The sequence below is a fragment of the Tetrao urogallus genome (genome assembly GCF_951394365.1).
Source record: "Tetrao urogallus genome assembly, chromosome: 11".
NCBI lineage: Eukaryota > Metazoa > Chordata > Aves > Galliformes > Phasianidae > Tetrao > Tetrao urogallus.
Genome location: NC_136824.1, coordinates 17,269,001 through 17,290,345, shown reverse-complemented (window position 1 = coordinate 17,290,345; position 21,345 = coordinate 17,269,001). Strand labels below are relative to the sequence as shown.

Below are 21,345 nucleotides of genomic sequence, written 5' to 3'. Positions count from 1 at the left end.
AGCTGTAGCATAAGGGGGAATCAGTTAAAAAACAAGAAATGGAGTGCGTGGCCAGTCCTTGCCAAATGGGCTGGTACCAGTGGAGTACCACAGTTCTATGATGTTCAGCATAATCTCTTGTGATTTGCAGCCGAGGACAAGCAGTGAGGTGGCAAAGTTTTGACCACAATACAAAGATATTTGGAGCAGTAGGGACAAGAGCTGATACACTGAATGATAATTTTTAAGAGAGACAGTGACAAAGCAGTAGAACAGCAGATAAGATTCAGTGTACACTAAGTGCTTCACAGATGTCAAGAGGAGGTATAAAGCAGTGTTATCTTCACGCATGAACTAATGGGCTTTGAACTTACATAGGTGATAGATAGTTCCAAGAAAATAGCAGCTCAGGTCTAAGAGCACTAAGAGCAGCTAAAGCAAATCCTTTGTTAGAACTGTTTAGAAACAAACAAAAGCAGAATAAAGAATGCATTATGTACTGATGTCTGGGTCATCTCTATCTTTTGAATGCTACGTGCATTTCTGGTTCTTCATCCAAAAAAGGATGCTAGAATTGTTAAAGGTTCACAGAGGGCAATAAAGGAAATTGTGTAATAACTTGTGGTATAACTTCTTACTGAGGACTAAGTAAGCTGATACCTCTGGAGAAAAATGTGTTGGTGGAAGGAAGTTACACAGGAATTTTGTCACAGAGGTGTACAAGGTCATAAATAGTGTGGAAAAGATGGATGGTGATTGATCATGTGCTGTCCTCCCTAGAGCCAGAGTGAGGGAGCACGGAATGAAGATCAGTGATTCTTAGTGCTGTATGTAATGAGTTGGATGAAACTCACTGACAGAATTGTGCTAGAAGGTTATCTTGCATGCACGGTAGTTCAAGGAAATGAAATCCATCTCACAAGATTCCTAAGATAAACATGGGCAAGAAGAGGATTAGTAGAGAGGATTTATGTTTGCTCCATTCTTAGTTTTCCTCAGGCATCCATTTACAGTTCGTTGTTAGGGTAGAGGGAGGTGGAATAGCACTCCTACAGGTGTTCTCTAGAAGTCTGTTGCAGGTCAGTCAAGAGACTGTTAACATCTCAACAGTCAGATTCAAATTCCTTCATCCCAAAATTACGTCTGACTTTCCCAGTTGGAGATATTTATTTTCAGCTCTAACTTGTTCCAGGTACTGTATGTTTTATAGTTGCTTCCATTATTCATAAATTGCTGATACACTTGAAGGTTTCTTTTTCTTTTAGAAGTTACTATTGTTGGAGATGCTCAGATCCTTGCTGTTGGGCTTCCTGGGTTGTTCGCATAACTGATCTGTGGGCAGCATCTTTCTCATAGTCTTTTCAAGAGTTTGAAAACCTGCCACTGAATCTCAGTATGTATTTTAAAATAATAATAATCCATCACCGAGGTTTGACATAAGAAAATGAAACATCTCCACCAGATGGCACACCTGCATAAACACACTGGGGAAAAAGGTTCTGTTGGCTTCGTTTTTCAATTATCAGCACTTCAATTTTCAAGATTAATGTGATGGCAGATTAGGACTTCTAGATTTGTAGCTTCTGTGTTTTGCTTTTCTCTGCTACCAGAAAATAAAAAATTAGGGTCTAGCAGTCAGCGGAAATGTGGAGTGTTTAAGCAACTGAAAGTAGTGATGAGGTTTTCTGTGTTAGTTCCTTTCTGATTGTCATCAGTGATGCACTTTGGTCAGTTGTCTCAACAGCAGTGCAGTAGAAATTCAAGCAGATGTGATGGGGTTTTTTTAATGTTTTTGTTATCTTTGTTGTCTGACCCTGAATTTTTCAGTTTTAGTTTCTCTTACTGACATGCTGCTGTACTCTCAGGCAGAATCTTCTGTTTCATCAAATTTCTTACTTCCTTCCTCTATTGCCTCCGCTCTTGGAGCGAAGCTCCATCTGCTTTCCTGGATGATCTCAGTGTGATGGTGTAACGTGGGGTGGTTTTGAATACGTTGATGGATCCTTGCTTTTTCTGCCTCTTAAGTTTTCTAATTATATCAGTCAGCAGATTGATTTATCTATTTTGAAACCAGTGTCACAATTATTCTGACCTAATCTGAAGAATCAGAACGGTGGAATCTGAAATTTAGTGACAACTAAGGACTTAATCTGCGTGTTGTACTCTGAGCACATATTCCCATGCAGTGATTTCTTGCAGCATTCTGCAACCGTGGCATGTGTTGTGGTCATTTCTGTAGATGTTCATTTCTTTTTAAACTGGAATTTGTGAATTACATGGCTAGATATATCCTGCTTCTGAATGGTAGCGAGGTAAAGGTAAGTGGGCAGCATCTTGCAGATTCTTAGCATGTTGATAATTCTGGTCTTGTTCTGAGTGTGTGGGCCCTCTGAGACTGGAGTTATGAGCTCTTTCAATGTAATGATCCTAGGGAAGGTAGAGCAGAATCACCAGCAGATCCAGATGGTCCAAGCATTGGCTGCTGGTAGCACTATGTGCATCCGGGAGGGTAGCTCCCTGTTTGAAGTGAACTCAAGTGGCCGCTGTGTAGCTCGCTTTCATCACAAAGCTAGGACATCTTTTGCAGGTTTTATGTGCAAAGCCAGTTATCTAGCAGATATTGCCATCTACATTTTCTTGTTGCTTTTGAAATTAATCACTTCTGCTGACCATCGTGGCTCAGATATTTGCAGTCTTCATTCGAGTCAAGTGGGTAGCAGTGGGAACTCAGGTCTGAACTTTGTAAGAAGAAATGAAGAACTATCTGTAAATTGACCAGAAGCCCAATTTATCGCTACTGAAATCAGTTTACTTTATGCTGTACTTAATATAAAGTGGAATTATGATAGGATAGTTTTATCTCTTTCTATAAAGGTTAGGATGAAAGGACAAGAAATTTTGAGGCTTGAGTTTCAGCCCAGACTGTATCTGTTTACATGGAGAAACAAATTTATGTAGGAAAAAATAATGGGGCTTTTCTTTTTAACAGACCAGTAGCAAAAAGATTTAACTGAAACAAACAGTAGCAGATCTCCACTAAAACGTGATTGCATTGAGAGGCCTAGAAATAGTTAAACTGTTGTCTTTTTAGCTAGAATACAGCATATTGCTATGAGCCAATATTAACTGCTGCTGTACCTGGTTGAGAGAACACGAGTCCCTGCCAGTGCCAGGATTTGTAACAGGTATTCAGCACGAGCTCTGAGAACTATAAAGTCAATAGGAGAAGTCCATGCTACAGAATGAAGGGCATAAAAACTGAGGATGCTAAATGTGTTACATCAAAACAAATGTTGGTGCATCTTGCTTGTTTAGAAAGAAGGTTTGAGGTGGAAATATACTAATGAGCAGAGCATACTTTTTAACAGTGTAATGTGGAATTTGAGGGGGGAAAAAAAAAAAGCATTTTTAAACATTGAATTTAAAACAGGACACAACTGGTAGATTTGTTTATTCGCTTAATAGAAGCAAATTTTACATTGAAATAATAAGACAACTTACATGCTTCCTTGCTTAATCACATTTCTTTAACCCCCCCTGCCTTCAGCTGTGTCTTCATAAACACTAAAACCATTTATGGAATGCAATTTCTTATCTGATTTCAGTTGTTAGTCATGTTGGCAGTTGTTAAAGAAGAAAGACAGAACCCAGAATTAGACCTTGGCAGGTAAAAAGCCTTTTTAGATCACCTTTCAGTTTAAGCCACCTTAATATTATGAGAGCACTGATTTTTCCACTGCAGCTCACAGATGTTTCAGTAATTCTTGTTAGCTTCTGATTTGCAGGTTTATAAAAATTCACTCAGGAAGCACTGATTCACGTGCTTTGTGAACCTTGATAATACAAATATCAAAAAGAGGATGGTGTTGATCTGGCTTTGGTAGACATAGGATGTGTACCTTTTCCAGTTAGAGTGGGATCATCAGGGTGTCTCGGTGGTGTCCTGTTCTAGAAACAGTTTTAGAAAATGGTTGAAACTGATGTTTGTTTATTGTTTTGGGTTTAGAATCTACCTAAAACAATGCCTCTTAATGTGGGGGTGAAAAGAAACCAATCCAAACAACGTGTTACTTGCTGGCTGTTTTCCTCTCTGAACATTTCACAGAATCACAGAATCACAGAACTGTAGGGGTTGGAAGGGACCTCCTGAGATCATCGAGTCCAACCCCCCTGCCAAAGCAGGTTCCCTACACCAGGTAGCACAGGTAGGCATCCAGGCAGGTCTTGAACATCTCCAGAGAAGGAGACTCCACCACCTCCCTGGGCAGCCTGTTCCAGTGCTCCGTCACCTCACTGTAAAGAAGTTCTTGCGCATGTTTGTGCGGAACTTCCTATGCTCCAGTTTCCGGCCGTTTCCCCTTGTCCTGTCTCCACTCACCACTGAAAAGAGTCCGGCCTCGCCATTCTGCCCCCCACACCTTAGATATTTATAGACCTGGATCAGGTCCCCTCTCAGTCTCCTTTTCTCAAGGCTGAACAGACCCAGTTCACTCAGCCTTTCCTCATAGGGGAGATGCTCCAGGCCCTTCACCATCTTCGTGGCCCTCCGCTGGACTCTTTCCAAGAGATCCCTGTCTTTTTTGTACTGGGGAGCCCAGAACTGGACGCAGTGCTCCAGATGAGGTCTTACCAGGGCAGAGCAGAGGGGGAGGATCACCTCCCTCGACCTGCTGGCCACGCTCTTTTTAATGCACCCCAGTAAGCCATTGGCCTTTTTGGCCACAAGGGCACACTGCTGGCTCATGGCCAACCTGTCGTCCACCAGGACGCCCATGTCCCTTTCCGCAGAGCTCCCCTCCAGCAGCTCATCCCCCAACCTGTACCGGTGCATGGAATTATTCCTCCCCAGATGCAAGACTCATTTCCTGCAAAAAGTTTGTTAAGCAAAGCAATGTGTTCATTCTCAATTGGGAATAGCCAGTCTGCTGATGCCTGGCCTTCCTCATCTGTTATTAACCAGTTGGTCATCAGTGGCACTTGAGTCATTCTATAAAAATCACAGGACTTTTGTATCTGTGGTATTAATTTGGGCTCTGTGGGAGCTGATCTGAATGTGATTATTTAGTGTCCAGCCTGTGAAGTCACCTCTCAAAATGTGAGTTGATGATGGTTCTTTCTGTTTGGTGCCCATCACAACAGTTTTTTTAAAGGGAAGGAAAAAGCTTTTGCAAAGTAAGAGTGCTGCTTGTGTTTGTTGGTAATCCAAAAGCTGGTGGTTCAGTGTTAAATCAGTCTGAGGGTGGAAAAGTTTCATTGTTGTCCTTTAATACATGCAGTAAAGTAAAGCAATGAAAGATTGCCATATGCTCAAGGGAATTATCAGAATTGCAGGAGAACTTTAAGTAAATAAATGATACACTGGTTTAATAGTTTAGCCACTCTCCTCTCATGCATGAAATTGATCTTTTTTCACTTCATTTTTTCCAGTTCTTTCTCAAACTGTAAAGTTGCAACTTCAGATTAGAGAGAAAGGACTGCAAGACAAAAAGATGAGAGTCAGGAAGTGGAAAGTTCTTTCCTTTTGTGTTAGCAGTGGAAGGATGGGAATGTAATGTGAAGTTTGTTTTTGGAGAGGCATAAAGCAAAATGTCTTTAATGATACAGTTCTTATTCATTTGTGTGCTGTGTCAGCATGCTCACACGACAAAGGTACCGTGTAGGTTTTCTTGGGGTAGCAGGCTAGTTTCCAGGTAGGCCAATTATAAAATGCTACACCAAGGTAGTGATTACCAGGGAAAACAATCAAGTAATCTCTGAAACTGGAAGCATTTGTGCAAAATTCAGACAGCTGCGTAGGAATACAGGAAAGCTGAAGTATAAATAACACAGAATTCAGTTAGATTTTAAGCAGAGGTAAATACCAACTTTATGATTGTATGTCCAGTCGGTTTTCTTTTCAGAGAATTGCTTTATCAGCCTGATTGCAAGTCTGTTAATTCAGAAAGTCATCCTCATAGCAGTTTTCAGGTAGCTTCCATTTCCAAAAGCGAAGATGTATGAAGCTGCTGCTTTAGGTATTTAGTATCTAGCTGTGTTGATTTGTAGCATGGTGTTTTCCATTACATCCTCAAGCAATTGGAATGTGCCAGGTGCGACGTGGAGTGTATTAATTTTACTGCAGCAGTAGCACAGAATAGTGCAGGGCTGTATGCTGCTCTCAGAGGATACAGCATAACGCTCTGTTTGGGGCAGGAACTTCCACAGACTTTCTCAGTTCTCTCCAGACATGGGCTGCAGGGGCAAGAATTGATGCTGTGTGTCCAGCTGGCATCTGACTGCCCTCAGCAGGAGTGTCCAGGAGGAATAAATGCTCTTCCTGTGCAGGAGCTGCCCAGAATCTGCTGCTCTGCCTCGCACAAAATCCTTCTGTACATACATTGAGAATGCAGCCAAGAAATCATGGGTTTGAACGTGGAAGTGCTGAAATATATTGATGTTACTATTTCAGGGATTTTTGTATGCAGATGAAATACAGCCTATAAACACTGGCAGCTGTTTATTCTTTAGTCTGCAAAATATATTAAATGGCTAGAAATATTTAGACCACACTAAAACCAAACCAACCTTTAATTTGTGCAATACATTTTTTCAATTTTATTTATACATTTGCTATATAAACCTTTAATTTGTCTGTCCCTCATTTTCTGATTTGTGGTGCAGAAGGACCAAATAATGTATTTGTATTTGCTGAACGCACCATTTATTGGAGTTTACATTATGGTATCATTCCAATACCAATCAGTGCCTTATGTCCTCTTTGGTATTTCTTCTGCGTTCTGAGTTATCTCCTTGTGAGCAATACTAAAATTTCAATTAGTGAGATGTAAATAACTTTAGATAAAAAGACATTTATGTCTTTTATTTAACCCAGTAAATTTTCCGTTATTTATTGTCCCCTGTATGACATGGTAAGCCTTGGAGGAATGCAAATTCTGGGATGGAATGAAGATTAAATCATTATTTTGAAATGTTTGGATTTCAACTCAGCAATATTTCCACATCGTTGCTGTGTCAGTGCCACGCCATATTCATCCACTATACATACAGAGGGATCTCTTTTTTAGGATTGTTATAGGAATGATGAATTCTGTATCCAAGCAAAAATCATCTTGCATAGATTTCTACTTCTCAAACACAGTTCTAAATAAAATTATTCTTATTTCTCTCTGATGCTGCCATGAAGACAGTATAAGGAATATTAGATTGAGTTCTCCAAGGCTCACTCAGTGGAAGGAGTTGTTTTTTTTTAATTGCTCTTCTCCTCCTCATATGGTCACGTAGCATACTTGACCTTTCTTAGTAGAAGACCAACATACAGCATGATATGAGGAAGTAAGAGGTAATTCTGATGTTACAGAACTGAAAATCTTCATGTTTCTTTACCGTGTCATGCTGAAAATGCACTTCAGAAGTTTGTTTTTTGGTAAAAGCCAAGGAATCAAGAACATACTCAATTTTACTTCATTGATGGCTTTCAAAATGTATGCATTGAATCATTTAAGAAATCTAGACCTTTTGCTCTTATATTGTAAGCAAATCTTGGTGTCAGGGTCAGAGAAAAATTGAATGTAGGATCTGGAGGGAAGGGATGTTCTACTAATAATGTAGTTTGTAATTAGTGTTCAAGTGTGCCAGTTCTGCAAGTGAAGATCATTCTAGAAGAAGAAATTGATTTAAAAATATCTTAATTTGGAGAAAAGCAAAATGCTTGAGAAATCAACAAACTATTCTCTGGCAAAAGAGCATTTACGTTCTTACTTCTCTAACATGAACTTGGATGTGATGCATCTTTAGGTGTTTATTGGCTCTCACAGTGATACATGAGCATCCGTGACAAAATACCAAGCATTTTGATATGTGTGAAGGGTCTTCTCAGGTTGGAGGGGAAGGGAGCATCTCAATGGAAGTGGAAATGTGATGTGTTTTTCTTTTCTAGTGGTACCTTCATCAACCTTACATGTTTTGCATGCAGATGCCTGATACAGGTGAAATAACTTTTCTGTCTTAGCAGAAGAGATTTCAGATACATGGAAGTACTGAATGATGCTTCCTCAGTGTTTCTTGCAGCCCTGTAGTAGGGGGCCCTGCTTAGCATTTTTATCACCAGCCTCTAATGCATCTACAGAAGTGGAAATCTACGTGAGAGCTGGTCACTGATTTTTTGCAAACAGGACAAAGGATATATTGCAAGTGAACTTTGACTGCTTTATTTCAGACTTCAGGATCAGATGCATGGTGCCTTGAAACTGCTTTTTCTTCTGTCTCTACCTAGCAAGAGAGCATAGGTGAATAGCCCAGAGGTAGATGTGTAAAATTGAAATGAGTCCTAACCCGTGCGTATCTACATCCCTCCCTCCCCTGCATTTTGGCTTCATTACTGACCCTCGTTAATGGAATGCCCTTTCTGAGGTAGCCTGCAAAGTCACTACTTTTCAGGGTTATTTGAACAAGAGAAGAGCAGTTTCTTTTATGATGCTATAAGAATTTAGCCAAGTAGTCTGCTATTCTGTTTCCCTTACTCATCCCAAGAGTGAACTGCTCAACTGAATGAGTGGGAAGAACTGAGAGATGGAAGAGGAGGACAAAAACATCTTGAAAATGTCCTGCTAGCTTTATCACGTTCAAACTGTGGAGGGATGATAGTGCTTTGCTGGTCACACTACTTCAGTGTTCCTCTGAATAAGTAGGTAGTGGGAGGTCTTATAGACTCAGAGCTGACAGTGCCTCTGTGTTATATTGTGCATTTTAGTTGCTTTTCAGGATAGATGATAACATTTTGACACCAATTTTCATTGTTTTGTTGAAATTCAGTTAGAAGGATTTAATTACAAAGATGAAAGTTTACACAGTTGAGAGATGTTTTGCTTTAACTGCTCTGTCTTCTGTTTCACATTGAAGGTTACAGAGATTAGCAAAAGACCTTTCAAAGCACCTCCAAATGCACGATAGCTGTTCGCTGGGCAACAACAAGGTTTCTGCTCTGGACAGGACTTTAGGAGAGATCTCTCGCATTCTGGAAAAAGAGGTATTGTGACTATTACTGTGTACCTTACAATTAATCTATAAACAGATACTTGTCTGGCTTTGGGGAAGTTTTAGAGGTGTATTGAATACTGTAGTAGTAGAAGCTTTGGGGTTTCAGAGTGTATCTGAAAGGAGTTTCTTGTGAAGAGACTTAAACTGCCTAAAAGAACAGGCTGTGATACAGTGCTGCAAATAGAGTGCTCTTGTACGTTGATGCTTTCTGTGTTAATAGCAGCTAATGATTCACAATCCAATATTTTTGTTTAAACATTGAAAATAATGACAAGGAGACTCTGGAACAAAAAATGGTACGTTTTTTCCTTTCTCTTTTTTCCCCCTCAAACTCATGTGTTTTTTAGTAGATAGGTGTGTTCCTCTTAACACTAGAAGATGAATATTGGCTTTTAACTTCAAATAGCAGTAGGGTTGTGTGGTCTTTCTAGCCTGGTTAAACAAAATCTATAGTCTGGTTATTTCGGATCAGTTGGTAACTTCAGATTCGTCCATGCTTTTGCCACAAGTAAACAACGTTAAACAAATGGATTTGACCTGGACTGTGTTCCACTTGTATTCTCTACTGTTTTAGAAGAGCGTTGTATTTAAGTATAATTTCAGCTACTAATTTTTCTGAGACCAGATAAGTGATTTTGTATTTGTGAAAGTAGGAAGGCTGATTGAAGCTTAACAATTTCTGTGATGGATGTAATGATGTTGTACTTACAACCTTGTTGTATTAGACTGTGAGAAATAATCCTTTATTTTATGTACACTGGAGATTAGAGACCACAATGGAAACATGTATGTGATGCAGAAGTCACGTGTCTTCAAAATGAAGTATGTGGTGTTCATTTCACAGTTTGGCTGTAACACGGGCTGACCTACATTAATAACTGGAGTTGCACTTAGGAATAAAGGAAAGCTGATAAACTGAGGATAAGCACTTGTTTATCCTGTGCTGTTTGTTCCCTTGGTGCAACCAAAGGAGACAGCAGAAAACTTTCAGCCTTCTAATTCTGAGGCTGACCTTGTTCTTCTTGCACTGATTTGAACAACTTTTGCTGTGGTTTATTAAAGGTATTTTGAATCTTGCTGCAACCCAGGCTGGTTAGTTGCCTCTTTCTATGCTCATCTCACTTCTGCAGCTTAAATGGCTTGTGCTTCATCTATGGGAGGAATGGCAGTTGAGAGTACATGGAACACCTCTGTGCTTATTCACACATTAACAGTGACACAGAAGTTGCCACTTGTTATCAGTTTGATTTAGCTGAAAGAACAGATCTGACCTTGCTCCTTTTTTAGATAAGGATATCATTAAATTCATTGAATTTTGCAGCATTCGTGTTACTTATGGAAAAACTCAATTATTTATTCCAACGTATTGAAGTGGTGTTGTGTGAGGAATATAGAAAAACTTATCTATTTATGATGTTATACATTGTTGGAAAGTGGTGTTGTACACAGCCTTTCATCAGTAGTTTCCCAAGATTCTTAAATGAGGCATGAATAGCAGCTCAGTGTTAATTGTCAGTTGTTCATAACGTCACACTGCTTGTTGAGCCTGCGGTCAGGAAATAGAAGATAAATTTGATGACAGGCATGCATTATTTTGTTGTTGATTTGGATTTTTACCCCTCAAATCGTTACTCTATCACTGGAGAATTCTTACTATATCTGAGTGGCCTAATCAATAAGGTCAAGAAAGATGGATTGCAATGGCTGTCGCTGTGTTTACGGCACAGATCGTACGTAGTCATTTATGGAAGTGGATAGTAATTCTCCTGTTAACTCGTGAGTGGAGAAATCAGCAGACACATCTTACATGGCAATGGGCGGTGAACGGAGCCTTGATGGTGTCAGTCATTGACGGAGAGGAGGAGACTGGCACTGTTAATTGAATTTCCCTGGAGAGCACAAAAATACAGCATAATGTAGGGGGAGGAATGAGGGACTAGGAACCACACAAGCTGTCAGTGTGTGTGAGCTGATAACATTGATTTACCCTTGCTAATGGCCTGGGTTGAATAAAGAGTTGCCCTAAGGGAGGACAGAGTTCACTACAATAGATTCTTGCCACTTACTAGAAATTCTTCAGACGCAGACAAACTTATGCAGAAGTATTATAAAATAAAAATGATTTTAAAGAGCCAGCAGTTTCCAGTCATACTCTGAAACATTGAAGTTTTCTTTTGTCATTAGTGTACGTTGACTGAGAAAAATGTATTCAGACAGTCTCACCAGGGAAATAAAGATTTGTTTTACAATTAGTGAAATAAAATGCTGAGTGCTGTTGATAACAGTGAAGAAAATGAAATACCATGAAATTTGTTGAGAAGAAAAGAATTATTCGCTTTAGAAATTGTTTGGCTGTGCTAAAGCACACAATGAATGGTAAGGATTAGTTTGTATATTCTTTATGCAAACTCTAATCTCAGAACCACGTGTGAAAGATTGCTGGCCCTGTCCTAGGCAGTACTGCCTTTGGGTGCATTTGAGACTGGCTAACAATTCCTGTTTGAAATTAGTCTTCATCTGTTGTATTCCATAGAAATGAATCATGCTTTTTCTCATTTTGGAACATCTCCCATAACTCGAGGGCATTCGGCATGATTACCGTGGTGACACTTTTGTTCCACGTCCCTCACTGGCCAGGAGCAGATGATGCACTTGGAGCCAAATGATCTCAGTAGAAGAGCTGGTGCTCAGTGTCAACTGAAGGGTTTTTGCACTGACATATCCTCTAGATACTCACCTGTGTTTTTGGAAAACCAGCATCAGCTGCTCAAGTTGGGTGCTTGTACCAAAACGTCCTGTCGTAGATTTCAGAAACCAGTAGGTTGAAATCTGCGTATCCTGTAGTTGTGACCACACAGACAGTATTAAGTTACTAATGCTTCTGTCATTCTTTTCTTCACTGTGAAGAGGTGGGCTTTCCTGGTGGTTGTTATTATTAAAAAATAATTTTAAAAGGACATAAATATGTCTGGGACTGTGGGCCTGACCTGGGTTAGAGGTGGCTGCCACTCAGATGGTCTTTGTAGATCTGCTGATGTAACACCACAGCACAACTTACACTATTCCTTTAACTAAGAGGTTTGACCAAGACCCTGCAGATGTGCTTCTGAGGGAAGAGCTGCAGGAGAAGTTCAGAGGTTCCATTAATGTCTCAACTGAAGCAGATGTTAAAGCTGAAAAAAGCTGAAGCTCATGCATTCATTGCTTGGCACAAAGCTCTAACAAAGAAAACTTTCCTGGTCTTGATTTTATAAAATCAGTGATTTTGTGCTGTTTTGAACATAAGTATTCCTGATTCATTCAGGCTCCTAGGTGCTGTAGAAATCCCACTATGTAAAGCTGCAAATTAGGTCATCAAAGCATAGAGCTAAAAGTGAGCTATGGAGCTGGAACAAATAGAAGAGGGGGCTTATAACAAATGGGGCCACAGTCATGATGCTTGTATTTATTTATCATCTGTCTTCACATGTATCTGAATGTAGCTGCTTTTCAGTAGGCTACATTTCAAGATATTTAGTCTTACTAATTGAAAATAGTACTCAGAAAAGATTTCAGGGGGAAAAAAAGTATTTTTCTTAGGAAAGCTATTATTTTTTAAGTAAAAGATGTGTGAATCCAGGTTAATAATAATGATAAAAAAGCCCTCATACTTACTAAATCTGAAAGAAGTGCTCTCTTGGTGACTGTTCATGGTTTGCTTTGTGCCAGGCAACATTTACTTTTTGCAATTTTCAGATAGATTTTTCAGCCTCCTCCTTCAGCAGTCATGATGTCAGTTATTTACATTTCAGCAAAATGTTTGTCATAAGTTTCAAATACAAGGGGACTGTAGGCAGACGGTGTTTATGCCCTTGTAAAGGCTGTCAGAAATGGCTGGCTTTAGCAATGCAGGCTGCCTGTTTATGTTTGGTTCTCTAAACTGTCAGGACCAGTGGGGATGGTGACCATCGCCAGCGTGAAGATTCACAGACCAGTTTCTGGAAGGTACATTGAACTGCCCATCTAGTGGCTTTTTTTTCCCCCTCCCAATAATATGAACTCTGAATCACCAGAAACTGAAACAGTAAAATGAAAAGCTGCTGGAGAGTAGACGTGAGGAGCAGAAGCAATGTGAGGTGGAACACATGCAAGCTTTTGTATAATTTCTGATAAATTACTTGAAATGTCTCTGTACGTATAGATGAAACAGACTTCAGAAAAAAATACTTCAAAATGTTTCACATATGAGGTAGAGCATGACAGCACAGTGAGAATTGGGATTCCCAGTCTGTTGCACATTTGATTCTGGTGATGCTACAGTGAAGTGCTCCAGCACCGAGGCTTCTGCCTGTTTCTAATCCAGTAGAGTAGTGCAGCCATCAAAGAGAGAATTAAAAGACACTGAACTTAATGGGTGAGTTTTATTTTTCAGAAGTACAAAAGTCTGGACTGGTGGGAAAGATGATGTATGTTGAAGCTTTTCTTAACTATTGATTATATTCAAACTATGTTTGATTGAGCATTAGACAAGGTACTGCACTGTAATTTGATGGCATATTCTTGAAAAGCAGTGAAAGTCCTGGTTGGAGCAGTGGTAACATCATGAGGTCACGTATTCTGTGCAAGATGATGAGCTGTAGCGTGGTGTTTTTCACTTCTGTGCCATCATTGAGGAAAACTGTCAAGTGTGAGTTGGAAGTAGCAAATCATAAATTTAATTTTTTACTTAAAATGAAATGATGGGGGTTTAGCTTAGTTCTGTTAGAATGCATAGAGGCAAGGATGATGAATATCTTTGAAAAAAGCAGTGTTAGCGATGATTCATTAATCTCTACAGAATTAATAATTCTTGCCTTTGCAGCATCAGAGGGTCAGGCGGGAATAAAATGGAGGGAATAAAATCAGTGGTCCTAAAAAAAATTGATTATTATTTTTTTTTCTGCATGAAAATGTTTTGGTTAGTGAAAAAGAAAGATGAAGAAGGACAATGATGATGAGTTTTGGAGTTTGGTAAGTAGAATAGGATTATAGATTCTCTTTTCCATGCAGGGAGTTTCTGTAGACAGGCTACAGTCGCCCATTATATATCAAGGTTAAAGTAAGAGCACCTGCACCTCTGGGGGAGACCCAGTGTACAGTTCCTAGTTTCAGTGAGAGTTATTGAAATCACAGGAGCTGTCAGCTGGTCAGTCACCTTAATAAATCAGAAAAAGCACTGTAAGACATTGCGTATGGAAAAGGGTGAAGAGTATTCTCTGCAAGTCATGGCTTTCCCCAGCCTGTAGTCCCAAATCCCTATCACTATTTGGTGGTCTCAAACCCACAGGGGCCCAGTGCCACCCATGCACAAGCACTTGCTCAGGCAGCTGCTGTCTGCCTCATAACTGCTTTGTCTCACTCTAAATGAAGGCTGCAGAAGTTACTCAAACTTCCATGTTTGAACATCACTGCAGTAATGTAAAGCTTCGTCGGAGTTGAACTTTTATAGGTGGTTTTGTGATTGAGGTATTTGTGTTTCCCATTAGGGGGCAATCTCTGTGATGCACAGCACTTTGTTTTCCAGCTTACTTAATATTTCCCATTTCTCCACTAGAGGACACTACTGGCAGAAAGAACAACATGCCCTTTCAATCCCTGCAAGTAATGCAGTGCTGTTTAGAAGTCACATTCTGGTTTGGAACTAACAATGCATACCTGAGACTTTAATTCTCTTAATACTGATGAGACCTCTGGGGCCAAAGGTGTATGTAGCCTGCTGAGCTGAACTGCCTGTTAATTTTGGAAGCACTTTGTCTTTCCTATGGCTGTCTTCAAAACAGGAGGTCCAGCACTGTGCCATCAGTGTCAGACAGCCAGATCTCCCCCCGCAGCAGCACACCCCAGCTGCACTGCTTCTGCTGCACGTTGTGCGTAGGTGGGCTCAGAAGTTCCACAGCTCCCTCTCCTGCTGTTTTTGTTCCAGGTCTCCTGGGTTTGATGCACAGGTTTAGGTAAGCAGTATATAGACTGTGAAGATGTGAACGTGCCATCAGCTTTATCGGCTGTTCATAAAAAAAGGGATTACTGATGTGTGCAGTGCATGCATATTATAAATGTTATGCACAAACGTGGACATGCCCACAGTTAAACGTATATTTAGAGCTGCTGTTGGCTGAGTTAGCAATATGGTAAGCTGACCTCAAGCAGCACAGGGCTGCAGCAGGCTGACCTCTGGCTGGCCAGGCTTGCACCCGGGCTGGGAGCCACTGCTGCCCTCAGCCCCACTCCTGGGCCTCTTCTCCTCCAACTGCACAGCACTGCAAAATGGCTGTTGTGTCCTAACATCACAGGTATAAGGTGTGTCTGCTGGCTCTGAGCTGTATGAAGATTTTAATATTTGGCTCTTTGTTTTCAGATAAAAGCCTTCTCTTATGCTGGGCAGTGAGCTTTAGTGGTCACCGTGTTTAAAAAATAAACGCTACCTTGATTCTTTCTTTGCTTTCTTCCAAGTTATGGAGCTTTGCTCCTAATGGAAGTAGTAGCTATCCTTACTTTTACAGATAATCAGGAGTTGAAACATTAAGCTTCATTTTGGCTAAATGTGTGGTGTGTTCTGTGTAGAGAATGGATTAAGTTTTTTCTTTTTTTTAAATAAAGACTAACAGCACGGATCAAATATCTGCAACAGCTTTTTTTGTCCAATTCATAATTGTATTATTTGTAGCATCCAGATATTTTCTTTGGGTAGTGTTTTTGGAAGCTGAACTTACAGGAATGTTATGTTTGTGAGAAGTAGCAAACTGCAGTAATTGAAGCAAGGATGAGCTTAGAAATGCAGATCATCAGATTATTTTGTGGTGTCATCAGATAGAAAAGCGGTTGGTTCTTCTCCCTCTGCCTCTTTCTATCTTCTTATGATGGACACCAAAGTTGTTGGTGCTCTGATCGAGGTCATGCTAAATTAGTGTTACTCTTAATGGCTCTGAAAGAGACGTGTTTCTTAATTCTGGTTTGTCTGAGCTGTGCTTTTTATGTCACTCTTTATCAGTAGGATCTTCCTTTCTATCCCACAGGCATTCACCAAAACCACAGCGATAGCAATTGCTCAAAGTAAGGGGAAGTTCATTGGGTTTTGGATTTGTATTGGTGAGGAGGAAGGAAGTACTGAGAATTGCCTTTAATTTTGTTGTTACAAAGTTCCCAAGCAGGCATGGCTCTTTTTGCTGATCCTGAAATGTCAGTTCTTGAAACCTGTGAGTGCTTGACTGCAGGTATTTAACAAAGAGGATATTTACCTCTGATTCGTCTTTTCTTTAAGACACAAAGTAGGTTCCTAGCATGGTGCTGGGCTGGTTAAGGGAGCACTGAGCAGCAGTGTGCCCCATACCTCGCATGGTGTGCGTGTCTGTGGCCATGGGTTGTAAAGCCTTCATATTAACTTTGGACACTACTGCAGTAGCCAGTTCCAGCGTGCTGAGATGTCAGGGGAAGGGGAAGCCATTAATCATATTTAAAGCTGAACTGCAAGAGTTTAAAAATTATTTGAAGTCAAAATCTGAAGTTTATGAAGTTTATAAAATTTTAAAGTTTAAACACAGGTCTTTTTTAGTGGCTCAAAGTAGGATTTAGGTCCTTGGCTCTCTGTATAATACCACCAAAAATCTAATAATTATGTGAATACAGAACATAAGGAATTCTGTGTGTATGCTTCCTTTGCTAGGAGTGTTAATCAAGATTATAACTGTCTTTATAAAGTACAGAACCTGAGCTGAAAGCACGAACTCAGGGACTGATCAAACATATATAACTAATGGAAAACCTGAGGTGTAGCAACCCTGCTCAAAACTGATTGGGTGCTGTAGACCCTTTAATTGGGAAATTAGGGTTTTTTTAATTTATGCATCTTTGATTCTGAGTGCCAGTGATGCACACTGCTGTGAAACATGGCATGGAAAGAGTGGAAAGTGTTCAGGGACTGGTGCATGGCATGCTGTCCTTCACTGACTGTCTTCATTCCACCTGGCACAAACCACTGCAGTTAAGAAGGTCTCCTGCTCCAGCTGGAGGTGGGCAGGGGAGCAATGCCACGGTGGCTGTTGGTTCAAGAGCAAGCTGTGTGCAAACACAGGAGGTGCTCTTTGGACACCCAGGCTGTTTCTACCCAGGCAGGCATTCCCTGTCACTGCCAGGAGAAAGTCAGTAGGTCAGATGTGTGCTGCCTTATGCAAGTTGGACCAGGCAGCTTTATATCATCAATAATTTGTTTGCCCGGAGTTTCTGTAATCTGTGGATTAACCTTTTTCTCGAGATGAGCATATGAATAGGAACTTGTTACTAGAGGTCAGCCACAGACTATTTTTTAACATGTCGGCTGGAAATGGTATTACAAGGCAAGTTCAGTTCACAGATAAGCTCTGCAGTGTTCTTATTCCAAGATTATTGGGAGGGTAATTTACTGTGCACAGCGTGCCTTTAAAACTGCTGTGTTGATGTCTGGTTCTGTGGGATGCAGTTGAAAGTTGTTAGGTGCCAGCACACTTAGCTGCACTACTTGTGGCCTTTTGCTGTCCAGTCTGGATTTTTTTTCCTTGCACAGCAGTTTCTATTGGAGCAATTACAATGGGTATATATACGTTCCAAGGTATGCGAAGCCGGTTCTTCATGAAGCATTTATAGGACAAGAGAGATCTTTTTGATACTGCAGAAGCAGAGTAAATAACCACAGTTGGTGATTGCCTTCATGTTGGATTTTTCTGTATGTTGGATTCTGCCTGTGGTGGTGGCACCCAGTCCTGTAGCGCTAGTGCAAAGTGCAGGCATTGCAGTGAGCGAATGGTAGTAAGAAAATGCCTTATGCAGGCACGTTTCTGCTAATGAGAAGGTGCCAATTTAAGTAAAGATCATAGTAAAATAATAATTATTTTTTCTTGTTACAGGTTTTGAAGGTTTTGTTTTGTTTAATTGGCTGGTGTATGTTCACATTTGTCAATATTTTTAAAATTCTACTTCTGATATGAATCCATATCACCTAGAGGTGTCCTTTGTTGTATGCTCACGCTTGAAATACTTTTCAAAGCCACATCTACACAGCAGTCTTTTATTACTGTCTTGTGGATGGGGTAATGAGCAAATAGTCCAAGAGGTTACAAGAGAGTACCCAAGGCAATCATTGTGAAAGCTGTGTTTAGAATTCAAGTGTTCTTGACTGCCCTGCAGGTCTTCCAACGAACTGCCATCGCTCCCTCTCTATATATCATCTCCCCTGTAATTTTAATATCTTCTGTTCTGCTGGATTGTGCCAGTTTTCACAGTTTTAAGTGCGGCTGAAATCAGTGCTGCTATCTTGTGGCTAAAAGCTTTCAATAGTGAAACATCAGCCAGGATTTAACAGTGAATCAGTGATGCAAGAGATCTGCAGCCTTTCTGTTCCCTGGACTGCTGCTCTTCCAAAAAAGCTGCTGGGAGAGAACAGGACAAAATTGTGTAGTGGTACTTTTAGTGCATTTGTTTGGGAACTTCAGTTTGTGAAGTTATTCTGAATAAGTCAAAACAGTCTCAGCAGATGAAGATGATCTAGGATTGTCACTGGTTTTACAGAATTAAACCCTTATCCTTGTGTTTTTTTAAATTGATGCACATATGAGGTGTCTGGTTATTTATAAACTTTTTTTTAGTAAGCACAAGTGGTGTAATCCTTAGTCCTGTCTTAATATTTACAAGGACATGTCTTATTTTCACAAACAACATTGTCTTCCTGTTAAGACTACTTGAAATGAGCAAAAGCAGCAAAGCAGATGATGTGGAGCTCCCTGCTTTGCATTTACCTGTCTGCTTTAAGGTTTTCACTGAGTTTTGAAAGTTCACGAACAGGATCGTGAGGATCCTGCTCTCAACATCAACAGTTATTAATAGAGTGCCTCATCAAGATGTTACTATGAAGCTGAAAAGACACTGCAGACCATAGAGGACTGCTTGGTAAGATTCATGCTATTTGATAGGGTAGTACAGTAATTCAGCAAGGAGCCCTACTCAATACGGTTTACCTTGCAGTGTGGGCAAATGTTTGGAAACACAAGTATACATTAAAGGATGTCCATAGGCACAAGTCAAACGGCATGTCATGTGCATGTCTGTCCTGCAGAGAAGGACTTGGGGGTCCTGATGGACATGAGCCAGCTGTGTGCTCCTGCAGCCCGGATATCCTGGCTGCATCAACACAGGGGTGGCAGCAGAGAGAGGGAGGTGATTGTCCCCTCTCTGCTCTGCCCTTGTGAGGCCCCATCTGGAGTTCTGTGTCCAGGCCTGGGGCCCCCAGCTCAAGGACAATGTGGAGCTGTTGGAATGGGTCCAGAGGAGGACCACAAGGATGCTCAGGGGGCTGGAGCTATGTGGAAAGGCTGAGGGAGCTGGACCTGTTTAGCTTGGAGAAGAGAAGGCTCCAGGCAGACCTCACTGTGGCCTTCCAGTACTTGGAGGGAGCTTACAAGCAGCAGAAAGACTGACTTTTTACGCTGTCTGACAGTGATAGGACAAGGGGGATTGGCTACAAAGAGATTTATATTAGGAAGAAATATTTTACTCGGAGGTTGATAAGGCTCTGGCACAGGCTGCCCAGAGAGGCTGTGAACGTCCCATCCTTGGAGGCCAGGTTGGATGGGATCCTGGGCAGCCTGATCTGGTAGCTGGCAGCCCTGTCCATGACAGGGGTTGGAACTAGATGATCTTTTAAGGTCCTCTCCACCCTAAGCCATTCTATTATTCTAAATATATGCAAAGTTGTTGCAGATAATAATAACTCATTAACGGAAAGGAAAAAAAAAAGGCTTAGAGAGTGGAGGGTAAGTTCTACAGGGAAGTGTGCAAGTGCTGAGCATCGTGCAGGGAGCAAAACTCCTTCTGCAAAGCACCACCCATTTATCTACCTATCATCTCAGGCAGGTGGTAGTGAGCATCCTTACCTGGATGAAACCACTGTGTTCGTTTTGTATGGAATGTAAACACAGAAACCAGAGGAGCTGCCTCATCTGTAAGGCTTCAGAATCGGCTTAGCTTTGTGGGGTAAGGTATGAAGGAGCATTACTCAAGCCATCCTTACTGTGGCCTTGCTTGGTGTTACCTGAAGAGCTCAAATCCCTTAACATGTTAACATGTTAACAGGCAATTCATGAGGGAGGAGTTGGTACAAATGCACGATAGATATGTCCTTAACGTGATTGAATGCTGCTCCCCAACGGTGTGCAAATGACACTAAGCCACTCATACTTGAATCCTGCACCTGGTTTGTCTGGCAGCATTTTCCCACTGATGTACAGTGTTTGATACTCTGTTGTAGGTAGAGTCACTTGGTTGAAAACCACGTTTTCAAGAGAAATGAGGTATTATTATAGTATTAACTTCATGAGAGAGAAGTATTACAGGGAACAAAACTGTTTATCTCCAGTGATTGTGCACCATTTTTTGTGTCTGGAGGACAAGTGCAAGAGTGTATACTTACATTCATATCATCATGTGATTAGTGATTCTGTATGTGCATGTTAGGTATTTATATAAAGGGAAGGAGGAAAAAAGGGGGATATCCAGCCCAAGTTTCAGTTGTCAAGTTTATTTTTCGAAGGCAGCTTTGAACTGCATTTCTTAGCCTCTGGCGTTTTAGATAGAATCTTCAAACACTAGATAAAAGGAAAGAGTGTACTGAAGATGGATTTCAATTATATTTTACTAATTAGTTATTACTTCTCCCTTGAGTGAACAGTTCAACGAGTGCAGAATAATCACACAAGTTCAGTGTGTTCTTTCAGAAACAGAAGTGAAAAAGTATCAAAGGGTTTGGGTCTGATTCAGAAATACTTCCTAACTAACAATTTTTGCTCATGATGTCTCTCTTTAAAAAGGCTTTTCCATTTTGTCCATTCAGCTTTGCATTCAAACCTAGCTGGTCAGACTGGCAGAACACGTTCTTATAGCTGGGGAAGGAAAACATTAATCCCTGTTAGAATATTGATTGTGGAGGTTTGTCTAAGAGGAGTTGGTTTGCACAGCAGTGTTTTTGTAGTTAGTTCGGGATGGTTTCACATGCAAGTGCTGCTGTTCAAACTGTGAAGTGCTGCAGTTACATAGAACAGAGATGCTAAAGCTGACATGAAATCGTTAAAGCTCTTCACCATTTCTGATTCTCCTCTATGTATTAAATAGTAGGAGTGCTTTAACAGGAGAAATGTATGGAAGTGAGTACTTTGGTGCAGGACATTGGATTTCACCCAATAACTCTTGCACCAAATTAATAAATTACAGTCTAACTAGGATCATATTTTTCTAGGAGATAATCAGGTTTGATTTAAAAACTTCAAATGATTGAGTGTCGACTATATCCTT

At 40.6% G+C, this 21,345-nt stretch overlaps 1 protein-coding gene across 2 annotated transcripts in view; it reads left to right on the top strand.

Annotated features, from left to right (window-relative positions):
• SCAPER (S-phase cyclin A associated protein in the ER) overlaps nt 1–21,345 on the top strand; it is a 120,218-nt gene that overhangs the window by 43,535 nt on the left and 55,338 nt on the right. For both annotated transcript variants that reach the window (XM_079540744.1, XM_079540743.1), the window contains exon 18: nt 8,878–9,004. In XM_079540744.1, the coding sequence (XP_079396870.1) occupies nt 8,878–9,004 (127 nt within the window). The remainder of the gene's footprint in view (nt 1–8,877; nt 9,005–21,345) is intronic.